Source organism: Poecile atricapillus, chromosome 16 (assembly GCF_030490865.1).
Source record: "Poecile atricapillus isolate bPoeAtr1 chromosome 16, bPoeAtr1.hap1, whole genome shotgun sequence".
NCBI lineage: Eukaryota > Metazoa > Chordata > Aves > Passeriformes > Paridae > Poecile > Poecile atricapillus.
This window is the reverse complement of record NC_081264.1, coordinates 477,417-500,000: the sequence shown is the minus strand read 5'-3', so window position 1 is coordinate 500,000 and position 22,584 is coordinate 477,417. Positions and strand designations below refer to the sequence as shown.

Below are 22,584 nucleotides of genomic sequence, written 5' to 3'. Positions count from 1 at the left end.
GATCTCCCAGAGATGGGATGCAGGATCTCAGTGATGGGATGCAGGATCTCTCAGAGATGGGATGCAGGATCTCTCAGAGATGGGATGCAGGATCTCTCAGAGATGGGATGCAGGATCTCAGAGATGGGATGCAGGATCTCTCAGTGATGGGATGCAGGATCTCAGAGATGGGATGCAGGATCTCAGTGATGGGATGCAGGATCTCAGAGATGGGATGCAGGATCTCTCAGAGATGGGATGCAGGATCTCAGAGATGGGATGCAGGATCTCTCAGTGATGGGATGCAGGATCTCTCAGAGATGGGATGCAGGATCTCTCAGAGATGGGATGCAGGATCTCCCAGAGATGGGATGCAGGATCTCTCAGAGATGGGATGCAGGATCTCAGAGATGGGATGCAGGATCTCCTGGAGATGGGATGCAGGATCTCCTGGAGATGGGATGCAGGATCTCCCAGAGATGGGATGCAGGATCTCTCAGAGATGGGATGCAGGATCTCAGAGATGGGATGCAGGATCTCTCAGAGATGGGATGCAGGATCTCAGAGATGGGATGCAGGATCTCCTGGAGATGGGATGCAGGATCTCCTGGAGATGGGATGCAGGATCTCTCAGAGATGGGATGCAGGATCTCTCAGAGATGGGATGCGGGATCTCCTGGAGATGGGATGCAGGTTCTCCCAGAGATGGGATGCAGGATCTCTCAGAGATGGGATGCAGGATCTCTCAGAGATGGGATGCAGGATCTCTCAGAGATGGGATGCAGGATCTCTCAGTGATGGGATGCAGGATCTCAGAGATGGGATGCAGGATCTCTCAGTGGGAAGGTTCCAGTGGGGTTCCTTTGAGCCCCAATCCAAGTCCAGCCTCGCTGGGGCAGGATCTGGCAGTGCTCAGCCCCTGGAGATGTTCCCTCACCGATTTCTGACCATCCTCAGCTGCAGCGACACAAAAGATGCATCCCCAGGGAGCTTCCACTCTTTAGGAATTGCTAACGATGCGCTTAAGTAGAATTGTTTATTTTAGCAGTTCACAGATGCCTGAAATTTTTATTAGCTACTGAAATGTTAACGATGCTCTGAATTCCTCACACACAAATGAGCTCTTTTAAAAAACCCTTACATTTGAAACTATCATGGCTCCCAAAATGAAAATAAACTGCAAGCCAGGCTTCAGCTGCAGTGAGAGAAATGCTGACAGGAGCATCAGTGGAGTAATGAATGTATGGGAATATTCCAGTGGTGCCTTGCAGGAATAAAGCCAGATCAGCCTTTGACAGGTGCAGCTTCATTTCACCCCTCATTTCTTTTGCTGCACAGCCCCTGCTCCAGCCGGGGTGAGCAGGGGATTTTCCTGTCACAAACAATGCCCAGAAGAGGGCCCAGCTCTGTGTTCACACTCGGCACAGAAATGAGACGTTTTCCCAAACAACACACACAGAGAAAATGCTACGGCAACACCCTGAATTATTGAACGGCTAGCTATGCACAACAAACATAATTAAAGGGTCTCATTATCTTCTAAATAATCATTGTAAATAATGCTTTGGATAATTACTTCATTAGTTCTCAAAACACTGGCTTTTATTCTCCTCTGAGATTCTACCCACTAAACTCTACTCTGAATAAATTGCCAAAAGGGAAAACCAAAAGCAGAGCATGTGAGCTGGAAATGCAGCGTGTGCTTGCATGAATTGATTCAAACCCAGCACGTTTGCAAAGGGGTTTTTGCAGATTCTCAGATGGTTAAAAGCAGTTTGTTTGGATTTTGTGATGTATGTATTTCTCTCCCCAGCTCTCTGCTGCAGCCAGGCTCCCTTGCTTGCAGCTATATTTATATTTATATTTATATTTATATTTATATTTATATTTATATTTATATTTATATTTATATTTATATTTATATTTTATTATATTTATGTATATATTTATGTATATATTCATATTTATGTTTATGCATATTTATATTTATATTTATATTTATATTTATATTTATATTTATATTTATATTTATATTTATATTGTTTTGGTATATATTTATGTGTATATTTATGTATATGTATTTATACTTATATTTATGCATATATTTATGTATATATTTATGTATTTATTTATGTATATATTTATGTATAAATTCATGTGTATATATATACTTATATTTATATTTATGTATATAGTTATGTATATAGTTATGTATATAGTTATGTATTTATTTATGTATATATTTATGTATATATTTATGTATATATATTTATACTTATATTTATATTTATGTATATATTTATGTATATATTTATGTATATATTTATGTATATATTTATATTTATATTTATATTTATATTTATATTTATATTTATATTTATATTTATATTTATATTTATGTATATAGTTATGTATATAGTTATGTATTTATTTATGTATATATTTATATTTATATTTATGTATTTATTTACCCACTGGAGCTGGTTGGCAGCAGCGTGGTGAGAGCCAAGCCCAGCCCCTGTGGATGTCCCTCCTCAGTAACCCACACTGCCATTCCCTTCATACAAACACCATCGAGCAATTCAATATTCACAGAAATGACGCCTCTAAAAGCCACAGCCTAAAGAAAAGGAGAGCCAGGGCAAGGTAAGAAATGGGCAGAAAATCCAAGGCCACAATCAGGTGGCTCAATAGCTGAGAACGTTTGCATTTGGAAAAGTGTCTTTGTTTAACAGCAACCTCTCAGTTCTGCCAGGGATTAAAGGCACAAAAAAGCACAAATATTTCCCTGGTCAGGTCCCGAGTCAGTCTGGAGCACTGCAGAAGGATGAGAGTTCAATTTACCAGTTCATTAAAGAAATGAAGGAGCCAGGGGACAAGAGTCACTCTGCAGAGCAAGCCAGCAATCACCCAAGCCTGAGAGGAAAAGGGCACAGCAGCAAAAAGCAGCGGCCTCTGCAACCCTCAGGAGGGAATTAACCTGCACAGAGGTGATTGCTGAAATTCTGAAAAGCGAGGTCAGCAGCAGCCACAAAGCCTAGAGAGAACTGAGACATATTTTGTGAAAATTTATCTTTTTCTTGTGTGTTTTTTGGTTTGTGTTAGGCTTTTGTGGTTATTTTTTATAAAAGGATTTGAGTAGTAAGGTGATGATTCGGGTTTTAGCACATGCTTTCCACTTTCTCAATATAAACCCCCCCCAAAATGTAAAAAGACATTCCAGCCGTGCTTTTGAGGGCCAGCATCCTCCTGCCCAGCAGCCTGCTTTGGATCAGGGACCAAGAGCCAAGCTGCCGTGTTCTGCCAGTGCAAACATCTGCACTGCAGCCAAATCCCTGGAGAAATCCTGGGGAAATGTGGAAAACCCTCTGAGACCTCTGCAGGGGAATGCTGCCTGGGACATTGGAACCAGTAAAACTTCAGCAGCCTCCCCTGATGGCAGAAACCTCACTGAGATTGTACAAGACTCAAAAAGCTAAACCCCTTCAAGTGCAGAAGAGTTTTGTGCAATCCCAACCCAATCACCCTGCAATGCACATTGAAGCTGCCCCTGCACACCCCACCTGGGAGGACTTGGGAAGGGACATTCCCAGAGGTACCAGGGACATTCCCAAAGGTGCCAGGGACATTCCCAAGGGTGCCAGGGACATTCCCAAGGGTGCCAGGGATATTCCCAAAGGTGCCAGGGCTATTCCCAAGGGTGCCAGGGATATTCCCAGGGGTGCCAGGGATATTCCCAAGGGTGCCAGGGATATTCCCAAGGGTGCCAGGGATATTCCCAGGGGTGCCAGGGATATTCCCAAAGGTGCCAGGGCTATTCCCAAGGGTGCCAGGGATATTCCCAGGGGTGCCAGGGATATTCCCAAGGGTGCCAGGGACATTCCCAAGGGTGCCAGGGATATTCCCAAGGGTGCCAGGGATATTCCCAAGGGTGCCTGGGATATTCCCAAAGGTGTCAGGGATATTCCCAAAGGTGCCAGGGACATTCCCAAGAGTGCCAGGGATATTCCCTTCCAAAAAGGGGTGCCAGGGCTATTCCAGGGGTGCCAGGGATATTCCCAAGGGTACCAGGGCTATTCCCAAGGGTACCAGGGATATTCCCAGAGGTACCAGGGCTATTCCCAGGGGTGCCAGGGCTATTCCAGGGGTGCCAGGGATATTCCCAAGGGTACCAGGGCTATTCCCAAGGGTACCAGGGATATTCCCAGAGGTACCAGGGATATTCCCAGAGGTACCAGGGCTATTCCCAAGGGTACCAGGGATATTCCCAGAGGTGCCAGGGATATTCCCAGGGGTGCCAGGGATATTCCCAAGGGTGCCAGGGCTATTCCCAAGGGTGTCAGGGCTATTCCAGGGGTGCCAGGGATATTCCCAGAGGTACCAGGGATATTCCCAGGGGTGCCTTCCCAGCCCCATGAACACATCACATCAAATTTAACACGGTGCAACCCAAGTCTTTAAATTCCCACCCCCACCACAACCCAAAACAAAACCCACATCCAAACTGTGCTCTCAAAGCAACACTCAGCACAACTTTTATTTTAAATGATGGGATTTTTTTAAAAGAAAAGCATCCTTCCTCACAGGCAGCAGCTCCCTCCTTTCCCTTTGTCTTCCCCACTTTATCAGGCTTCCACTCATCAGAACTCAGGTGGTGCTGACAAACAAAGCCTGCTCTGCCTGAACTCTGTGCTGTGCTTCACAGCACACAGCAGAGGCAGAATGAGGACAGAACAGCCTGAGCTGATTCCACTGAGCTCCTTCCTGTGCAGGTCTGGCAGCAGACACCTGCCCATTTAAACAATCTGGGTTTGCCCATTTAAACAGTCAGCTATCTAACATATTCCCTGTGTTTTTACTGACATGTAGTCATTAACTGGGCATTTTCTAAGTGCTTTGGTGTTCAATCTCAAACCCTCGCTGCTGTCAGACTGTTCCAGGAGCTGTCACAAATTATTTGTGTATGAAGAGAGCACTCAATGAAACCTTGGGGTATTCTCTACTAAAACTCCCCCATGGGCACAGCTTAAATGAATATATCCCATTGTTTTCTTCCTATCTCTACACTTTTCTGGTAAAAAGCTGCAGGAAAGCCACCACACCTTGCCCTGTGTTTGGTGTCACTCAGACCCCTCGTGGGACACTCAGCAGCAGCAGCAGGACACACAGCAGACACAGCAGACTCGCTTAGATCAGTTTATTAGTGCACAGGTTAGAGATTTCCTCCCCTCCAATATGAACCAAACAAAGAGGTTCATGTGAAAAGGTCTGTTTTGCTTTAAAACAAACTCACTGAGGCAGCTGTTCAACAAGAACTAAGAACTGTGGAGTAGCCTATTGGAATTTCTGGTCTTGATGGGCAGATTAGTGCATCACAGAGAGCAGAATTCAACATGACAGCATTTGGAGGGGCAGTTTACATCAGCAGCTGGTAAACAGCAGGAGGGATTTTTTTCCCCCATCTAATCTGCATATCTGTATAAATAATATTTACTGATAAAAATCTAGAAAACTACAGAATAAAAAATATTTACCTAGAATGAGCATTAAGGCAACCAATCCTTCCTTACTTTGCATGTAAACTTCCTCCCAAACATCAGTGAGCATTCTGGACTCAGAGGTAAAAGGAATTTGTTCATTGTTGAAGCCGAATTTTTCAAGCGACTTCTTTATGGCTGACTGGTAGAGAGACCAATAATAATAATAATAACAACAACAACAACAATGTGTGTTTTCTCTTTTCACCATGTTTGACATCTGAACAGCTCCAGCATTTTCACAGTACACCTGGACAGCAAAGCAGGAATACTCATGCATTCGACAGGAAGTGTAAACTTTGCTGAGTTTTTTGAAGTCTGAATTCTCTCTTACTGAGTAACTTTGATCTCAGATACTTTCAACAAAACCTAAGTTTAAGGATTCTAAACTTGCAGGACTGAGTTACTGCAGTCAACATGAGAGCTGAATATCTGAAAACATTGATGAGTGTGGTTTTAGACTACGTTTAAAAAGGCACAAATGATGCTCTCCTCTATTTCTCTTAGAGTGTAAATATATCTACATATCTACATGGATATGCTTGAACAACGAGGAGTCACAAACCCAAGTTACAAATATTTTACACACAAAAATACAAAAATAACCTGTAACGTTAAATGCAGTTATTTGGGTACATTTGAGTTCTTTGAAGCTTTCAAGTGGTGCAAGCTGGCATTACATCAGGCATGTGTACACCAAAACACTTCATACATGTTATAGCCACACAGATCTCATAACAAATCAGTGTCTGGATTAAACTTCAGACTCTTCTGGGGGAGTTCATCCCCATCTGCTGTATTCATACATCAACATTTGCAAACTCCACAACAAGGAAACTTGATTTGGCTTTATAAAGTCATTTTTGTCATACTCATATAAGCAACAAGGCTAAACTGATCCACCAGTTTCCTCTGCACAAGAATTACCTGTAAAAATCACCTGCTCAAGTGCAAATTCAGCATTGCAGAGCTGTATGCTTTTGCCAGAAATGTTGCAATTAACTTTATGTTAACCATGAAGGAAGAATTTAAAGCAATAACCTTGAAAGAAAAAATAAACAGGCAAGTGTAAAAAAGCTTTTTTTCTTCTCAGGTGTAATGCACTAGGCAGTTAAATGAGTGTCTTTTCAGGATAAAATATTTTAGCACTTGTTGGAGAAAAAGCATAAAGTTTCAATAGGTTAAGGTGACTAAATAATTAATGCACTTAAACACAAGGCTACATCTCATAAAAATATTCACACGAGTGCTAACAAAGGCAGCACTGGCAAGGTACTTAAAGTCATGATTAGAGTCAGGTTAGCAATAGGAAAAAAAAAGCCAAAAAAAAGTCAAAATTCAATAGTCTCTCAACTCCCTATTCCAACTGTAACACTGAGATGTGAAAAAACTCTAAGTTACTTTAGTTCAAAAGAAAGTTTCAGTCTTACAAGTGTCTAGTTTATGATGTACAATCCATACACACCCTAATACATTCTGATTTTCATTTACAAGTAAACATTAAGAGTGATTTTGCTTTCATTTTTAAGCCCTGCTGACAGGTCATCACCGTGGACAGTGTAAGGCATCATCTGTGGAGAAATTTTGGTTTCACTGGAGATGTTTTGGAGTTCCTGCAGGCTGGTAACTCTTGGGATGTGCTTGCTAGGACAGAGTTGTTACTAGGATAATTCCAAGTATCAGAAGGAATACAGTTCCACAGATTATTATGAACATCAGTTTCTGCAGGGAAAAGAGAGAAAAGTTAAGATTGAAATACTCTGTCAGAGACAGAATTGTTTAGATGAATTCAGAGGCACAGTGCCACCCAGGCTGAGTGCTGGGATTCTCTTCCTAAGGAGCAATTGCTGCCAGGATTTCCTGTTGTTTCCTGTTCCTAACATACATGTAACCATGGCCACAAGCCTGAGCCATCTGTGCAACATTTCCCTGTTTTCCTTCACAGAATAATGGGCATTACTCGTGCCCAACTTCTGTAAACATCATTAGGAACAGATGTAGGTCACGTCTAAGCAACTGCTCACTGCCACCCTCCTTGGATAAATATTTGCAGCCTGCTCAAACCTTCACATCTGCAGCCTTAGTGGAATTCAGCAGGTCAGTGAAAACACTGCAGGTGCAGCTCAGAGGAGCTGTGAGGGTTAAACAAGGAGAGATGGTTCTGTGTAAATGCTCCAAGGTGTGACTCTAAGGAATTCCTGACTGCAGGTAATGGCACAGTGAATGCTGCTCCCTGCCCACAAACCCCAGCTGACAGGAATCCCCAGCACGGAAACAAAACCTGAGATGTTAAGAGTGTTAGTAGAGAAATGTGGATTTCTGATGAGTGTCTGAGCTGGTGCCTGCTCAGGGGCTCTGTGCAGAGCCTCAGGACACGGCAGGTTAAAAGCTGCACTGGGAGAAGTTATCTGCTGCTGCCTGCTGGCCTGGCTAAGCTTCATCTGGGCAAGAACTGGTACTAAACTACAGCAAAAACACCAGCACTGGAAGAAATCTCATGTCCTGAACACATTGTTATCTCCCATTTAGTCTAGCACTAATAAACAGTTTCAAAGTAGGAAATTTGAAGATGTGCTCCAAGCCATCAGAGCCGACTTCATGGCTGCAGACATCCACATTTTAACAACTCTGCTTGAAGCACAGAAACCCCACTGGGTAAAGATCCAGGACTGAGCATTCTGTCCTGTTTGCTGATGGGAGCTCTCGGGGTAAGAACCAGCAGTGCCAGAGCTGGGAGCCAGCCCCGGGCACTCTGCAGCTCTGCTGGGCCTGGGGCAGCTCCTGCGGGCTCCCCGCGATGTTCTCCAGCACTGGGGTCCCCAGGACACAGCAGTGGGGTCTCAGGGTACAGCACTGGGGTCCCAGGTACAGCAGTGGGGTCCCCAGGCCAGCAGTGGGGTCTCAGGGTACAGCACTGGGGTCCCAGGACAGCACTGGGGTCCCAGGACAGCACTGGGGTCTCAGGGCACAGCACTGGGGTCCCCAGGACACAGCACTGGGGTCCCCAGGACACAGCACTGGGGTCTCAGGGCACAGCACTGGGGTCCCCAGGGTGCCCAGCCCTCCCCAGGTACAGCACTGGGGTCCCCAGGGTGCCCAGCCCTCCCCAGGGCACAGCACTGGGGTCCCAGGCCAGCAGTGGGGTCCCAGGGCACAGCAGTGGGGTCCCCAGCACACACAGCTCTCCCCAGGGTACAGCACTGGGGTCCCCAGGACACAGCACTGGGGTCCCCAGGACACAGCACTGGGGTCCCAGGACACAGCACTGGGGTCCCCAGGACAGCACTGGGGTCCCAGGGCACAGCACTGGGGTCCCCAGGCCAGCAGTGGGGTCCCCAGGACACACAGCTCTCCCCAGGTACAGCACTGGGGTCCCCAGGGTACAGCACTGGGGTCCCCAGGGTACAGCACTGGGGTCCCCAGGACACAGCAGTGGGGTCCCCAGGGTGCCCAGCCCTCCCCAGGGTACAGCACTGGGGTCCCCAGGCCAGCACTGGGGTCCCCAGGGTGCCCAGCCCTCCCCAGGTACAGCCGTGGGGTCCCCAGGGTACAGCACTGGGGTCCCCAGGCCAGCACTGGGGTCCCCAGGGTACAGCACTGGGGTCCCCAGGCCAGCAGTGGGGTCCCCAGGGTGCCCAGCTCTCCCCAGGCCAGCACTGGGGTCCCAGGACAGCACTGGGGTCCCCAGGGTGCCCAGCCCTCCCCAGGGCACACAGCCCTCCCCACACTGCAGGGAGGGGAAGGCTCAGCAGCACCAGACCGAGACAAGGAGAGCCAAATTAGTTGATTAGTTACTTACTGCCACAGTGGCAGGCAGCCATGCATGCTGAGGTTATCCAAGCATCACCGAATACCCACAGACAAACCAATAATTAGAGCTACTATGGCAATCAACACCACTGACACAATGATAATTATCCACATTTTCTGTCAAGAAACAAGGTATTATTAATATTATGCACATTAGCACTTGCATTTATTTTCAACTTTTCAAGTAGTTTTTAGACCCACGAGCATTTCCATTAAAGCCTCCTGTATTCTTAAATTGAGATAAATTTATCTGCTCAATCTTGCAAATGTAAGAATTAACATTTTTAAGCAGGTAAACTCTGTGATTAATGCCTGTTCAGTTATCAGAGATGACACAAGCACCATTTACATACATATTAAGTGGGCTCTTTTAAGGCTTGTGAAAAGATCTTTTGTAAAGGACCAGGAGTGTTATCTCTATGTAGATCTCTATCTATAGAAAATGAATTATTCCCTCAAATCCAGCTCAGCACAACGAGCCTCAGCGAACTGCACAGCACAGCAAAAGGGGAAATTGGAATGTAAAAATAAACTACTTAGCAGTCTGATATCAGAATATATTATTTGGTGTGTGATGGGAGGAAAGATACCAAAACAAAGCAAGTGCCATGGAAAGTGCCAGAAGGCTTCCTTTGAACTCAAGTCCTGAACAAATTCAGTGTCACACCCTTTCCAGAGGGAAAATCCCCCTAATTTATCTATAAAACTAAAAATTACAAGCAGAATTTAAAAAAAATAAGCCTATTTCAGCAAAAGTACTTTTCTTTTTCCTGCTAGCAAATAGATTTTATAGCTTTAAATCCAGGTAAGTTTACTTGTGATAAACAGCCAAAAACATTTAAGGTTATTTAAAATCTGAATCATTTAAGGTACTGTGAAAGCTGGTAAGAAAAACACATGAATTTATCCACTGGAATAATTCATAAATTCTTCTTTTGGGGTTTTTATACTCTGTACTGGCAGCTCTGAGCAGGAAATTGTGAGCACACCCTTAGCTGTGCATGAACTGATCCCTTCTCCCAGTCCCAGAAGTGCCTGTGCTCTACTGGTACCACAAATTTTCAATATTAACCACAGCAAAACAATTCCCACTGGAAGTGCTCCTGTGCTGAATTCAAACACTGCCTAGCACAATTACAGAAAGACAACATACCCTGCGTGCTTTGCTTTGATATTTCACTGCCTTTTTTGTCTCTTCTTTTGCATGTTCCACATAATCTGTCGCATTCATCACGTTCTTTTCTATATTGTTGATCATTTCACCCTTAAAACGAAATTTTGAAGAGAAAGCAGTATTGGAATGTGTGGATCTTTGTTTAATGAACCTAAAAGAAAGGCTCTAGAACATCAAGAATTGCTTTCACACATCAGTGACACACACACACTGGGGATGACACTTTTTCTGCTTTGGCGTGGAAAGGAAGAAGGGAATGAGAAGCAAGGCTCCCAGTTCTGACCATCAGGGCATGGTCACGAGCAGGGCAGGAGAATTCCCCTGCTGCAGGAACAGGAGCTGAGCACCTGCAACATCCCTGTGTGGGAGGGATGTGAGCAGCCAGAGCTGAGAGCGACACACTCCAGATCACAAAGCCCTGGTGTGTCTGCACTGGAAAGAACATTGGCTGTTTCCACACAACAGCTGTCCAGGAAACACACACATGTGAGCTCCTCAGAGCTCAGGGACTGGCATGTCAATGCATAACAAATTCAAATTCATTATGAGCAGTGACATTTGGCAATGAAATGGAGGACTGGTGAAAAGTGACAGGAAGTGTTACCTGTGTCTCTGTCCATCAGAAGAAATAATCAGCAGCAGTAAACAGCAAAGCATTACAGAATGATGCACAAGTAACTTCAGTTCACATGTAATTCAAAAGAAACCTGCTACCAATTTCTCTTGGCTGTGTATTTAATATCAAAGCAACAAAGGACTTCTAGAACAAAACCCAGTTACAAAAAGCAGGCAAGTTTCTCTAACTTGCTTTTCAGGCGAGTTTCTCTTCCAACACTATTCTCTTCACTTCCCTGCAGAAGTCAAACCATTTCAAGATCAAACTTAAAAATACCTTTGTTGGATAATTGGTATTTAAAGACTAAAAATAGGACAGATTTCTGGACATGTCAAGACAAAGCCTGTGAATACAAGAGATGACTTGAAAGCCTTGTCAAGCCCTTTACACTCCTGCTGGTGAACACAGCACTGCACTTCTGCATCGAGTGCAAGGTGCACACAGCCTTGCTGACTCTGTTACTCCACTGGCTGAGAATCCAAAATGCCCAGGGAATTAACAGTGTTCCACAAGACAGCTTTTCTTACTTAAACATGCACAAAGATGTTCCAGCATATTGCAGTTAATCAAACTGAAGGAAATATTAAATATACTGACTGGAAGGCAAGTCTGTGGTCAGTTATTGAAAGCATAAGGACATTGAGGTGGTCAATTTGTCCACAACAAAAACAGGAGCCTCCAGTGATTAACCTCCATATATTCTCATCACAGTGCACAATCACTCTCAACCTGCACTATCTGAATAAAACCAACTGCTTCTGCACATTGCAGAGGGGAAGAGGGAGCAAACAGCCCCATCCCACAGATGTGCTGGAAGGGGATCCTTTACCTGAGTCTCAACAAACATTGCCATGTCCATGAACATCTCGTGGAGCTCCCGAATGCTGGACTCCAGCTTCATGATATCCTTGTGGCGAGACTCGATCTCGTTCAGGGCTTGCCTGGTTATCTGTGAGTCTGATATGATCTTGGGGAGAGTGCAAAGAGACAAGGACACAGGTCAGTGCCAGCACACTCCTAAAGAGCAGCAGCAGAACAGAGGAGATGTAACTGGCCCAGAAATACATACATCAGAAGTGAAAATGGAAGGATTACCACTCTCCAGCATTTCTTCCAGCTCCTCATCGGTGGTGGTCTTTCCAGCTAGGATAGAAACAACAGGGCTTCACATAACATCACCTACTGAACACAACATTTCACCATCCAGAAGGATGACGAGTCAAAGACAATTCTTGCATTGAGATTTTGCAGGATAAAACCCGGTACCAAGGGCCATTTTGCACAGAACAAAATCCAGAAAGTATCGAGTAATAACCAGAAAACAGATGTAGATTCAAAGCTACCATGGGGAATCCTGGTCAGGGCTGGCTCTGCCTGGCTGGTTGGGGTCTCTGTCAGATTCCAGAGTTTGATCAGAAACATTTACAATCTACATATGAACCCTGCTAAGTGGAGTGTTCTTCAGACCAGCATTTATTTGTGTAACATTCAACATTTACATGTTCCATTCCATTCCATCATGGCACACACCCCACCACACCGTGGGCAATAAAATCTTTATGTAAATTTGATTTTACTGACCCAGGATTCCATTCACAGTCCTCAGAGAGGATGAGAACCCCCAGTGCACCTCCTCTCCTGCTCTGATGCAGTTTAGCACTGCATGTCTGAGCAAACTGAATCCTATTGATCACACTTGTACAGCAAATGCAACACATTCAAATGACTTGCACTGTACACTTTGAACAATTACACATCAAATCCCTGTTCTTCCAATGAAAAATCAGCTGAATATCTGCACCAGCTTATGGAATGCTGCTCCATCAGACAAAAGCTACAGTTTGAATATTATTTTCTGATGTTAATATCCAAGAATGCTGCAAAACCTGCTTTAAAATCTGTAGTGCTTAAGAAAAGCTGAAGGCTCCAATTGGGTCATAACAACTTCAACTTAACCATGTCCTGAGGTATCAGGGTCCCTCCCCTCAAACACAAGCAAAGAACAACTTAACCTGCCTAACAAACATTACTGAAATGCTGAATTGAGCCATTACCATGAGAGGCTAATGACAAATTTGAAAAGCACACAAAAAGCAAAATTTTCTTATAATTTGCCAGTTTCCCTGTTTGCATTCCCTGATTCAGCAATGTATATATTGACTTCTATAAAGCACATTAAAAAAACTACTGATTTTAGGTACTTAGACACCTTCCGAGGTAGATACTGTACTTCAAAGTAAAGTCAGGAACCTTTCTAAATACTCCTAATAATGAACTGGAAGTAAGTCATATGTGAGTCAGTCAACAAATGATTAAAGTGCATTTAACAGCAGCACTGATTTTATGCCAGATGAATTTACCAAGTGTCCTTGTAGACAAAAATGGGACCACATAAAAAGAGCTGTTATCCTGTTAGGCATGTTAATTTTGGAATGGCTTTTAATAACACTTGCTGTTTCAGAATGCAGCTTTTCTTGATGCTTCATTTAAAACTGCAATACTGGAAGTAAATGAAGCAAAGGAAAAAGATCATTTCTTTAAGAATTTTCAATCTAAAGGAAATTATTGAGTTTTCTCTCTTTACAGCCGTTCTAAAAAGAGAAATAGCAAGGAGTTTGTGCCAGGCAGTAAAACTGTTTCTTTTCTCTCATACCCTCTGAGATGCTGTCCACCCTCTGCTGCTTTGTACCACATTTAATGGATGAGGAAGGAGTGGGGCAGTAAGAAGCAGTGACTGTTTGGGGCTCTGTACCACATTTAATGATTGAGGAAGGAGTGGGGCAGTAAGAAGCAGTGACTGGGGCTCTGTACCACATTTAATGGATGAGGAAGGAGGGGGCAGTAAGAAGCAGTGACTGTTTGGGGCTCTGTACCACATTCAATGGATGAGGAACGAGGGGGGCAGTAAGAAGCAGTGACTGATGCTGTTTGGGGCTCTGTACCACATTTAATGGATGAGGAAGGAGGGGGGCAGTAAGAAGCAGTGACTGTTTGGGGCTCTGTACCACATTTAATGATTGAGGAAGGAGTGGGGCAGTAAGAAGCAGTGCCTGATGCTGTTTGGGGCTCTGTACCATATTTAATGATTGAGGAAGGAGTGGGGCAGTAAGAAGCAGTGACTGATGCTGTTTGGGGCTCTGTACCACATTTAATGATTGAGGAAGGAGGGGGGCAGTAAGAAGCAGTGGCTGATGCTGTCTGGAGCACACCAGGGTCACTCACTGATCTCCAGCTGTCGCTGTATGCGGCCCTTGCTGCGCTCCCGGAACAGCGTCTGTGTCTCGTTGTACTCCGTCATCACCTCCACAAACTTGTGAGCCAACACCGAGTGCTGCAGGGGGACAGACAGCAGGACAAGGGACATCAGGGACACAGGGACAGACAGCAGGACAAGGGACATCAGGGACAGGGACAGACAGCAGGACAAGGGACATCAGGGACAGGGACACAGGGACAGACAGCAGGACAAGGGACATCAGGGACACAGGGACAGACAGCAGGACAAGGGACATCAGGGACAGGGACACAGGGACAGACAGCAGGACAAGGGACATCAGGGACAGGGACACAGGGACAGACAGCAGGACAAGGGGCATCAGGGACACAGGGACAGACAGCAGGACAAGGGGCATCAGGGACACAGGGACAGACAGCAGGACAAGGGGCATCAGGGACAGGGACACAGGGGGACAGACAGCAGGACAGACAGCAGGACAGACAGCAGGACAAGGGGCATCAGAGACAGGGACACAGGAGGACAGCAGAGAGGGACAGCAGAAGGACAGACAGGGACAGCAGAAGGACAGACAGGGACAGCAGAGAGGGACAGCAGAAAGGGACATTTCTGTCATACAGCAACAGCTCTGCACAACTCACAGTGGCACTTCCAGCCCAACAAAGCACCACACAAGCTCTGAAGTGAGTCCAGAACAGTTAAACTCATTCTCCACTCTACCAGAATCCACTGATTTTCTTTGAGCTGAAGGAATCCTACCTGTGTTTTTCTGATCCTGAGGTCCACTGATGTCCGATTTGCATTTTCACCCTGATCAAAACTCTGCTCAATAGCTGAGAACAGGACAGGAGAACTGAGTCAATGTCAGTTATTTAACAGCCCAATTGCTTTGTAAATATTATTATTACTTTTTAAAGGTACAAGTTCCCCAGAGACATGTGTAACATTCCAGGGGAGAGAGGTGGCAGTGATATATAAGGAAAATTTTAAAATAATTTTGATATTTGGTAGAGGTCTTTAAACACAGTAACTGCTTCACTCATACTCTTAACAGAGTCACACTAATGTCTTTTACACTGGAAAATTTTAAAAAGGTGTCATTTTGCAGTTAAAGTTAATCTTCTTCCAAAATATCACCCCCAGAAAAGCACTTCAATTGCAGAAGACATTTCTATATGGAGGAACTACTTTGCACTGTCATTTTCTGGGTGATTTCTGAAAGCAAGGGGCTTTATTTGTCCTCACAACTTACCCTTTAGCCTGGCCCGGATTTTATTAGCAATCTTCTTTATTTCCTCATTTAGTTCTTCAAGTTCTTCCTTTGTTCCTTTAAAAAATGTATTTTTGAACTGTTAATGATTGATAATAGTAAGTCACAAGAGTCTGTGAATCTACCTTGCAATCTCAGAATTTTATTCAGTACAACTATGCAGAGTTGAAATTCATTGCTACCAAATCTTCAACTAAAGCAGGTGCTAAACAGTTTCTAACACTTTCAGGGTAATGTTAATTTTCCAGTCAAAAGTTAACTGTGCAGAGTTGGAGGTGAGCACACAGATTGATCTCCCCTTTCTCCGTGTGCTGTGCACCACCTGAACAGTGCCACGTGTGTGCCAGGCACTGCCTGCAGCCTGGGAGGGATCTCACCCAGGGCACCCAGGAGAGCTCTGCCACCTCCCTGCCACCTCTGCTACTTCCCTGTCACCTCTGCTACTTCCCTGTCACCTCCCTGTCATCTCCCTGAACCTCTCTGCCACCTCCCTGTCACCTCTGCTACCTCTCTGCCATCTCCCTGTCACCTCTGCTACCTCCCTGTCACCTCTGCCACCTCTCTGCCACCTCTGCCACCTCTCTGCCATCTCCCTGAACCTCTCTGCCATCTCCCTGTCACCTCTCTGCCACCTCTCTGCCATCTCCCTGTCACCTCTCTGCCACCTCCCTGCCACGGGGCTCTCTCGGGACACATCCCCAAGAACACTCACTGCTCACGGTGCTCATTTCAACATTCAGACGAGCCCTGACTAAAGCTGAGGGTCCCTGAAGGAGCAGCCTGCAAAACCAGCTGGAGGAACACAAACACACACGAGGAGAACAGGGGGACAGGATAAAGTAACACCCCAAGTCCAGTTCCCATCAGCAGGACGAAATAACAAGATAAATGTCAAGCCAGCATTGCAACATTCAAACAAAAAATATCTCAGCATCTTTTCTTCCCTTTTCTTTGAGCCCTGCCCGCAAGCACAGCCACGCCTGGAGCCAGCAAGGGCTGGGAGCAGGGAAGGTTCCAGGGCTCTGCTCCCTCAACTGCCGAGTTCTCTGCTCAGAAAGCACAACTCCAGCCCCAGCTTTGGGGACAAAGCTCCAGAAAAGGAACTGTGAGCAGCTGCTGCTGGCTCTGGGGTCACACAGCACCCTGACCCCACCAGGAATGGACAGAACTGACAGTGCAAGCTTCAGCTGACAGCATCAACCTTTTCACAAATGGGAGGAAACACAAGTAACCTCTCTGTTTGTGAAGAAAAACACCCATATTAAACTGAGTCTGGGTCTAGGAAAGGTTTGGATAATACAAGAAATATTCTGAATGCACATTTTTCAAATGAGACTTAAAAAAGGTCAAAATAAACAAATGAAAGTATTAATTCATTACTAAAAATTAAAATACTTGCTTAGTTTTACATTTTGCATTCTGAACACCTGAAGCTGTATTCCTATGGAGAGCTAAAACAAACAGTATTTCAGAGTATCTAACCACACTTATGGGACATCTTAAATATTATTACTCACTTCCTTCAGGATTTGGTGCTGACAGGATAATGCTGTGCTGCTTCTTCACTTCTTCCACATTTTGTGCTATTTTTGCTATATTATTTCTAATTTCCTCAACCTAGAGGAAGAGAAATATGGCAAAGAAGACATTAGAATAATTTAGGGCCAATATTAAAAAAAACCAAACAAACTCCTAAAAACCCCCAAACTATTTCATCTGTAAGCAGCAGAGAAAGAAATCCCAGCAGAAATGTCAACACTTGAACAGTCTGTAATTATTGTTTTAAACTAAAGCCCAGTATTGTTAATAGCAAATATATTCTCAATGGCCAAAAGCTTAAGTGATAACATTCCTAAAAACAACTATTTAAAAATTCTATTAGCAAATTTCTTGTTGACAGGGAATTAAAACCATTTCTCTGCAATAAATGCAGAAAATACCCTGAAATAAACTAATAAAGCACTACCAACATTTGTTTTGGCATACAGTTACAAACCATACTGGAGGATGAATTGTTAAACCTCATTGCTGGAATTAAAATGCAGAGAGAAACCAGCCAGTCTTTAATCCATGGTGAAAACTGTTGAGTTTACCTGCTGGAAGAAGTCATCCATAAAATGGTCTTTTTCAATGATAACTGTCTCCCCATCTTCATTTCCTTTATGCTGTGAAGGACAACAAACACAAATCTGTGAGACTGACTGCAGGACACCGCTCTGAAGAAACTTCTGCCATTGCTCCAGCACACACATTTTCATCAACAGGCTGCAAAGCCGAGGAAGGTTTCCTTTTCTGAGGACTGTAATCCAAACCCAAATAAGCAGAGAGGCCGCAGGAAGTCAAGTGACTGCAAGAGAGCAGTGCAAGAAATGCAGAGTGCAGAGAGCCTGTGCTGAAGGATTTATGGACAGCCTACCTCAGTCACCAGCACTTGAGACACCTGAGAAGCTTGTCAACCTCTGTTCTTTATACTCTTAAATCATCTCTTACCTAAAATACAGCTCATCTGCTGACTCTCCTCAAGCTTTGTGCTTCTGTGCCTCTCCTGACAAGCACACGACTGACCAGGAACTCACTTCAAGCAGGGTTTAGCAGAAACACACTGCTCTCCCCGGACTTCACCTCCCCAGTACAAGCAGTATCACAAAGAGCTGATAAAAAGTTTCACGTCAATGCCAAGATCAACCTAATAAAGTCTGTTTGCAGCTCCTACCTTGACCTTGGGACTCAGTCTGGGACAGGGAGCTCCATAAACACCCAGGGAGCTGTGGATCCATCCAGCCCCCTCAGGAGGAGCGCTGCTCTGGCTGGGATGGGTAACTCTGCTCACAGCAGCTGCCAGGGCTGTGTTTGGGGTCTGTGCCCCACCAGGGCTGGCAACAGGGATGTTCCACTTACAGCACCCACAGAGTCAGGGCCTTTTCTGCTCCCCTCCAAGGGGGCTGGGGCACAGATGGGACCCAAGGGACACTGCAGATCACACTGATTATGCTCAGTGCATGAAGCTGAAGCCAGAAGCAAGGGGGGCACCTTCAGTGTTAGGACATTTTGTCTTCCCCAGTCACTGCTACGTGTGACAGAGCTCTGCCTTTCTGGGAATGGCTTGACCCCTGCCTGCCCACTGGAAGTAGGAAGGAATTCCTTTTTTCACTTTGTTTGAGGGCAGCTTTTGCTTTACCAATTGAACTGCCTTTGTTCTCAATCCATGAGTTTTCTCACTTCTGGAATTCTGCCCCATCCCACCGGGGAGAGTGAGGGAGCAGCCGTGTGCTGCTCTCGCTGCCAGCAGGGTTAAAACACAGATATTCTCACAACAGCATTTCTCAGCTCCAAGCAGAAGCTGTCCTGATGGTTTGTGGAACTTCTGTCACTTCCACTACCTTACAGAACTGCAGAAATAAGTCAGGCTGGAGATATCTTAGCAATTACTGACCTTTGAGACTGGAAACAGCTTTTGGCTGAAAAACGTGACTATGACTTGCCCTTGCAGTTGCATGCAAGGTTAGCTGTTTCCAGTGCAGATCACGTGTGGCACTCTGGCAGGCTGCAAGGACCAGAAGTGCCCATTCTCCCAGGGAAGGGAAGGGAAGCAGCCCCAGGAGCAGGTTACAGACTGTCACAGCTTCTCCTCACATCACCCGTGTGTGCAGAAACCCTCCTGCATCCCAGCCAGGCTCACACAGGGCCAGGGAGAGCTGAGGCAGGCGGGCAGGTCAGTGACTGCCAGCAATCAGCAGCAGGGCTGGAGGAGCTGAGCAGCATCAGCTGCCAGAGCAGCCCAGGGCTGGCAGGGCACAGAGCTCATCCTCACCCAGCCCCGCGTCACAGGCTGACCCAGGGGAAAACAACAGCCCTGTTCTCTCCTGCTGCAAAGCCTCACTCTGTGTTTGCTTCCACCCAACTCCAGCAATTCCAACCCCTCTGACCGTGCTTCTTCACCTGCTCCTAAACAGCTCTAGGGGCACTCCATGTGCAAAAAACAGAAAAAAATCAGTGCAGTTTTCTTCGAGTTACAGGTCCTTGCTTAAAAAAACCTGCAGTCAAATATGAACTTACAGATTGCTGTGGAATACTCATTTTTCAAAGACTCTGTGTAACAGATCTTCATTAACACTCACAAGGAAAGAAATACAAAAATCAAATATTTTAAATTATTCACCAATCAAACATGAAAAATGGATTCCAGGTATAGAATGGATAATAGCAATATAATAATAATAATAATAATAATAATAATAATAATAATAATAATAATAATATAAACCACTGAAGGCTGGGAGCACATTTTGTAATCATAGCTATGTACGACTCCTCTCCTCCTTCTCCAAACACCCACTACAAACCACTGCTGAAAACAGGGTATTGGTTCAGAGAACCTTTTAATCTGACACTTATTTGTGCTCAAAATAACTAAAACCAGTCTAGGATTTGCTCAGTTGTCCCATTAATTGTATTAAAGGACAATTCAACCAGCTTAAAGAAGTTCATTTGGGCCTGCTTGCAGTAATTTAGAAATGACATTAAAACAACCCCCTAAAATTGATCAAATACAATTATGGTTGCCATCTTCTGCAAAAGCACATACTTTACAAAACTTCCTTGAGCTAAGAAAACAAGAGGAAGCAGCATTATCTGAAGGCTATATAATCTGCATGTCATCAACCATTTCTTTCTCCAGCAATTGTTTGACAGCCTAAACACACTGTATTAACAAAAATATCTGACAGTTACGTTAATGAACCACAAACATTAATAGGCAGCATTTCTCTCTCTTCCTTATAATGACCTAGGAAAAACTAATGTCAAAATACTTTGCTTGCTGCCCAGTAAAATTCAGGAACAGGAAAATGAGGACACGGGGAATGAGCATTTCTGCCAGGGCAATAGTGTGCCCAGTTAAAACAGGCCAGTGTAGGCTGGAGCTTTGAAACTCCTCGAGTCCCACAGCAGCTCAGGGGGCACGGGCTGGAGGGAGCTGGCAGGTGAGGAATGACCAGAGGAACACAGCAAAATCCTCGTGTTAAGGAAAAGAGACAAGGTAGAGTTATTTCTGAGGACTCTGCAGGCCTAGGCCTGTTTGAAAACCACAATGTCTACGTTCTACTCTTCATGATTTAGCCAAATGAAATACAATGAAACTACATGAACAAACCTAAACACTTTGGAAAATAGGCAAACAGGTGTTAACACTTTATTTCTTCAGATTCACTATTTGCAGAGCATCTTACCCATGCATTAAGCATCTCTGTTCAAAGCACATGTTCTATGAAAGGAAAACCACCTCACAAAACCACTGCACTTTTGGTATTTCACATAAAGATGGAAGATGGAAGCTGCTACTTCAATGAGTTGCCAGTGGAGATGGGAATATCCATCCATGCAACTTGACAAAACTTCAGGTCAGCTACACACTCACACTTGTAAACATAGACTAGATCTTCAGTAACTCTTACCGTCATTTCATGGTTAAATATTTTCTTCATTACAAAAAAGTATTTAAGTCTCTAAGCTATTTATTAATTCTACAAGCAGTAAAAATGACATTGATGAACATATGAAGGCTGACAGATATTTAAAAAGCAGCCCACTGCAGAAATGTCACCCAAAACTACTAAAAATACTAAAGCTGACTCAAAAATTCCTCTGTACAGCTGCATTAAACACTTTTAGCCCTGTCAATGGGGGGTGTGCCAGGGTGTGGTACTGGTTTCTTCCATTTACAGAAACACAGAACAGGATTAAGTCTACAGGTAGAGAATCATAAATCTAAAGCAAATTTGGATCACTATTGGTTGCTTCTCTGTCTGGAAGCACACACCAGCACTGAAATCTGGCATGTGTTCCCACAACCTGGACATGCTCAGAAACAGGGAAAGGAAATAAGGACACCTGAAAGAAATGACACTGGTTCTTTTGGCATGACTCCAAAACATCATTCCTGGTAGAGAAACTGTAATTCAATAATCCTGAAACTTTTCCAATGCCAATTCATCCTTTCAGAGAGAAAGGCAAAGAGACTCATAATTCCATCACTAGAGATGGAGCTTCCAAAATGTATTTTGTGATCCAGAAGATGAAAGAGCCCCAGACCTGAATGCAGCTCAACACAGCCCAACTTCTCCTCATACGTGGAGTAATGGAACTATCACAGGAACTCCTGTGTGTTCTCCATTTCCATTTCTTTTCAGGAAAAGAACAAAACAAACCCAAAACAAAAAACCTCAAATATCCTTTTATTTTACCCAAGCCATATCCTGTTGCAGACAGACTGATGGTGCCTCTCCCCAAACTCTCCCTTCTTTTTTAGGATACTGTTTCCAAAGCACAAATGAGGGAAAGGAAAGGAGCGTATAAACACAAGCAGCTACCATTTTGTAAACACGCGGAAAATGCAGCTCGCAGAGCGCTTTCCTGCCGCATCACGGCCCAAGAGCTCCCGGGCGGCCAAACCCTCCCCGCTGCACCCCGGGCGGCTCCGGCACGGCATTACCGGGGGAATGGAGCGGAATTGAGCGCCGCCCGAGCCGCTTCGCAGAGGCCAGGGGGAAGCGGAGCCCATGGGATCGCGGAGGGTGGAACCGCGCTGCCAGAGCCGGGGGATCCCGCCCCGCCCGCCCCAGCGCCCCGCACCTCCGCCAGGTCCGCCAGCCGGTCCTTCATCCCCGCCGCGCCCCGCCGGGCCCCGCTGCCCTCCGCTGCTTCCGCGGGGCCCGCCCGCACCGCGCACGCTCGGCCGCACAGCGAGCGGGATCGGCCCGGGGCGGGACCGGCCTGGGGAGGGACCGGGGCGGGATCGGCCCGGGGCGGGACCGGCCTGGGGAGGAACCGGGGCGGGATCGGCCTGGGGAGGGATCGGCCGCGGGGAGGGACCGACAAACAGCGGGGAGGGACCGGCAGCGGGGAGGGACCGACAGACATCCCCTGCGGGCCCCGCCCGGCGCCCTGACGTCTGGGGGCACGGTG

General features: G+C 45.4%; 1 protein-coding gene and 1 long non-coding RNA gene across 3 annotated transcripts in view; one reads left to right on the top strand and one right to left on the bottom strand.

Annotated features, from left to right (window-relative positions):
- The window catches only part of LOC131585276 (uncharacterized), a 6,911-nt gene extending 3,883 nt beyond the window's left edge, over positions 1-3,028 (top strand). Inside the window, exons 2-3 of the long non-coding RNA XR_009278920.1 lie at positions 2,460-2,625; positions 2,776-3,028. This is a non-coding gene — a long non-coding RNA (uncharacterized LOC131585276). The remainder of the gene's footprint in view (positions 1-2,459; positions 2,626-2,775) is intronic.
- A 2,133-nt stretch (positions 3,029-5,161) lies between these two features.
- STX2 (syntaxin 2) lies at positions 5,162-22,361 on the bottom strand. Of its 2 annotated transcripts, XM_058851215.1 has the most exons (11): positions 22,252-22,361; positions 17,715-17,786; positions 17,139-17,238; positions 15,604-15,678; positions 15,111-15,184; positions 14,339-14,447; positions 12,186-12,259; positions 11,946-12,083; positions 10,480-10,590; positions 9,316-9,443; positions 7,099-7,238 (listed from the first exon to the last, which is right to left on the bottom strand). In XM_058851215.1, exons 1-10 carry the CDS (start codon positions 22,279-22,281, stop codon positions 9,360-9,362), a joined length of 867 nt encoding a protein of 288 aa, XP_058707198.1. In that variant the 5' UTR covers positions 22,282-22,361; the 3' UTR covers positions 7,099-7,238; positions 9,316-9,359. The 2 variants fall into 2 exon arrangements, with proteins under 2 accessions (XP_058707200.1, XP_058707198.1); XM_058851217.1 differs by lacking the exon at positions 9,316-9,443 and having other exon boundaries at positions 5,162-7,238.
- Between the last annotated feature and the right edge of the window lie 223 nt (positions 22,362-22,584).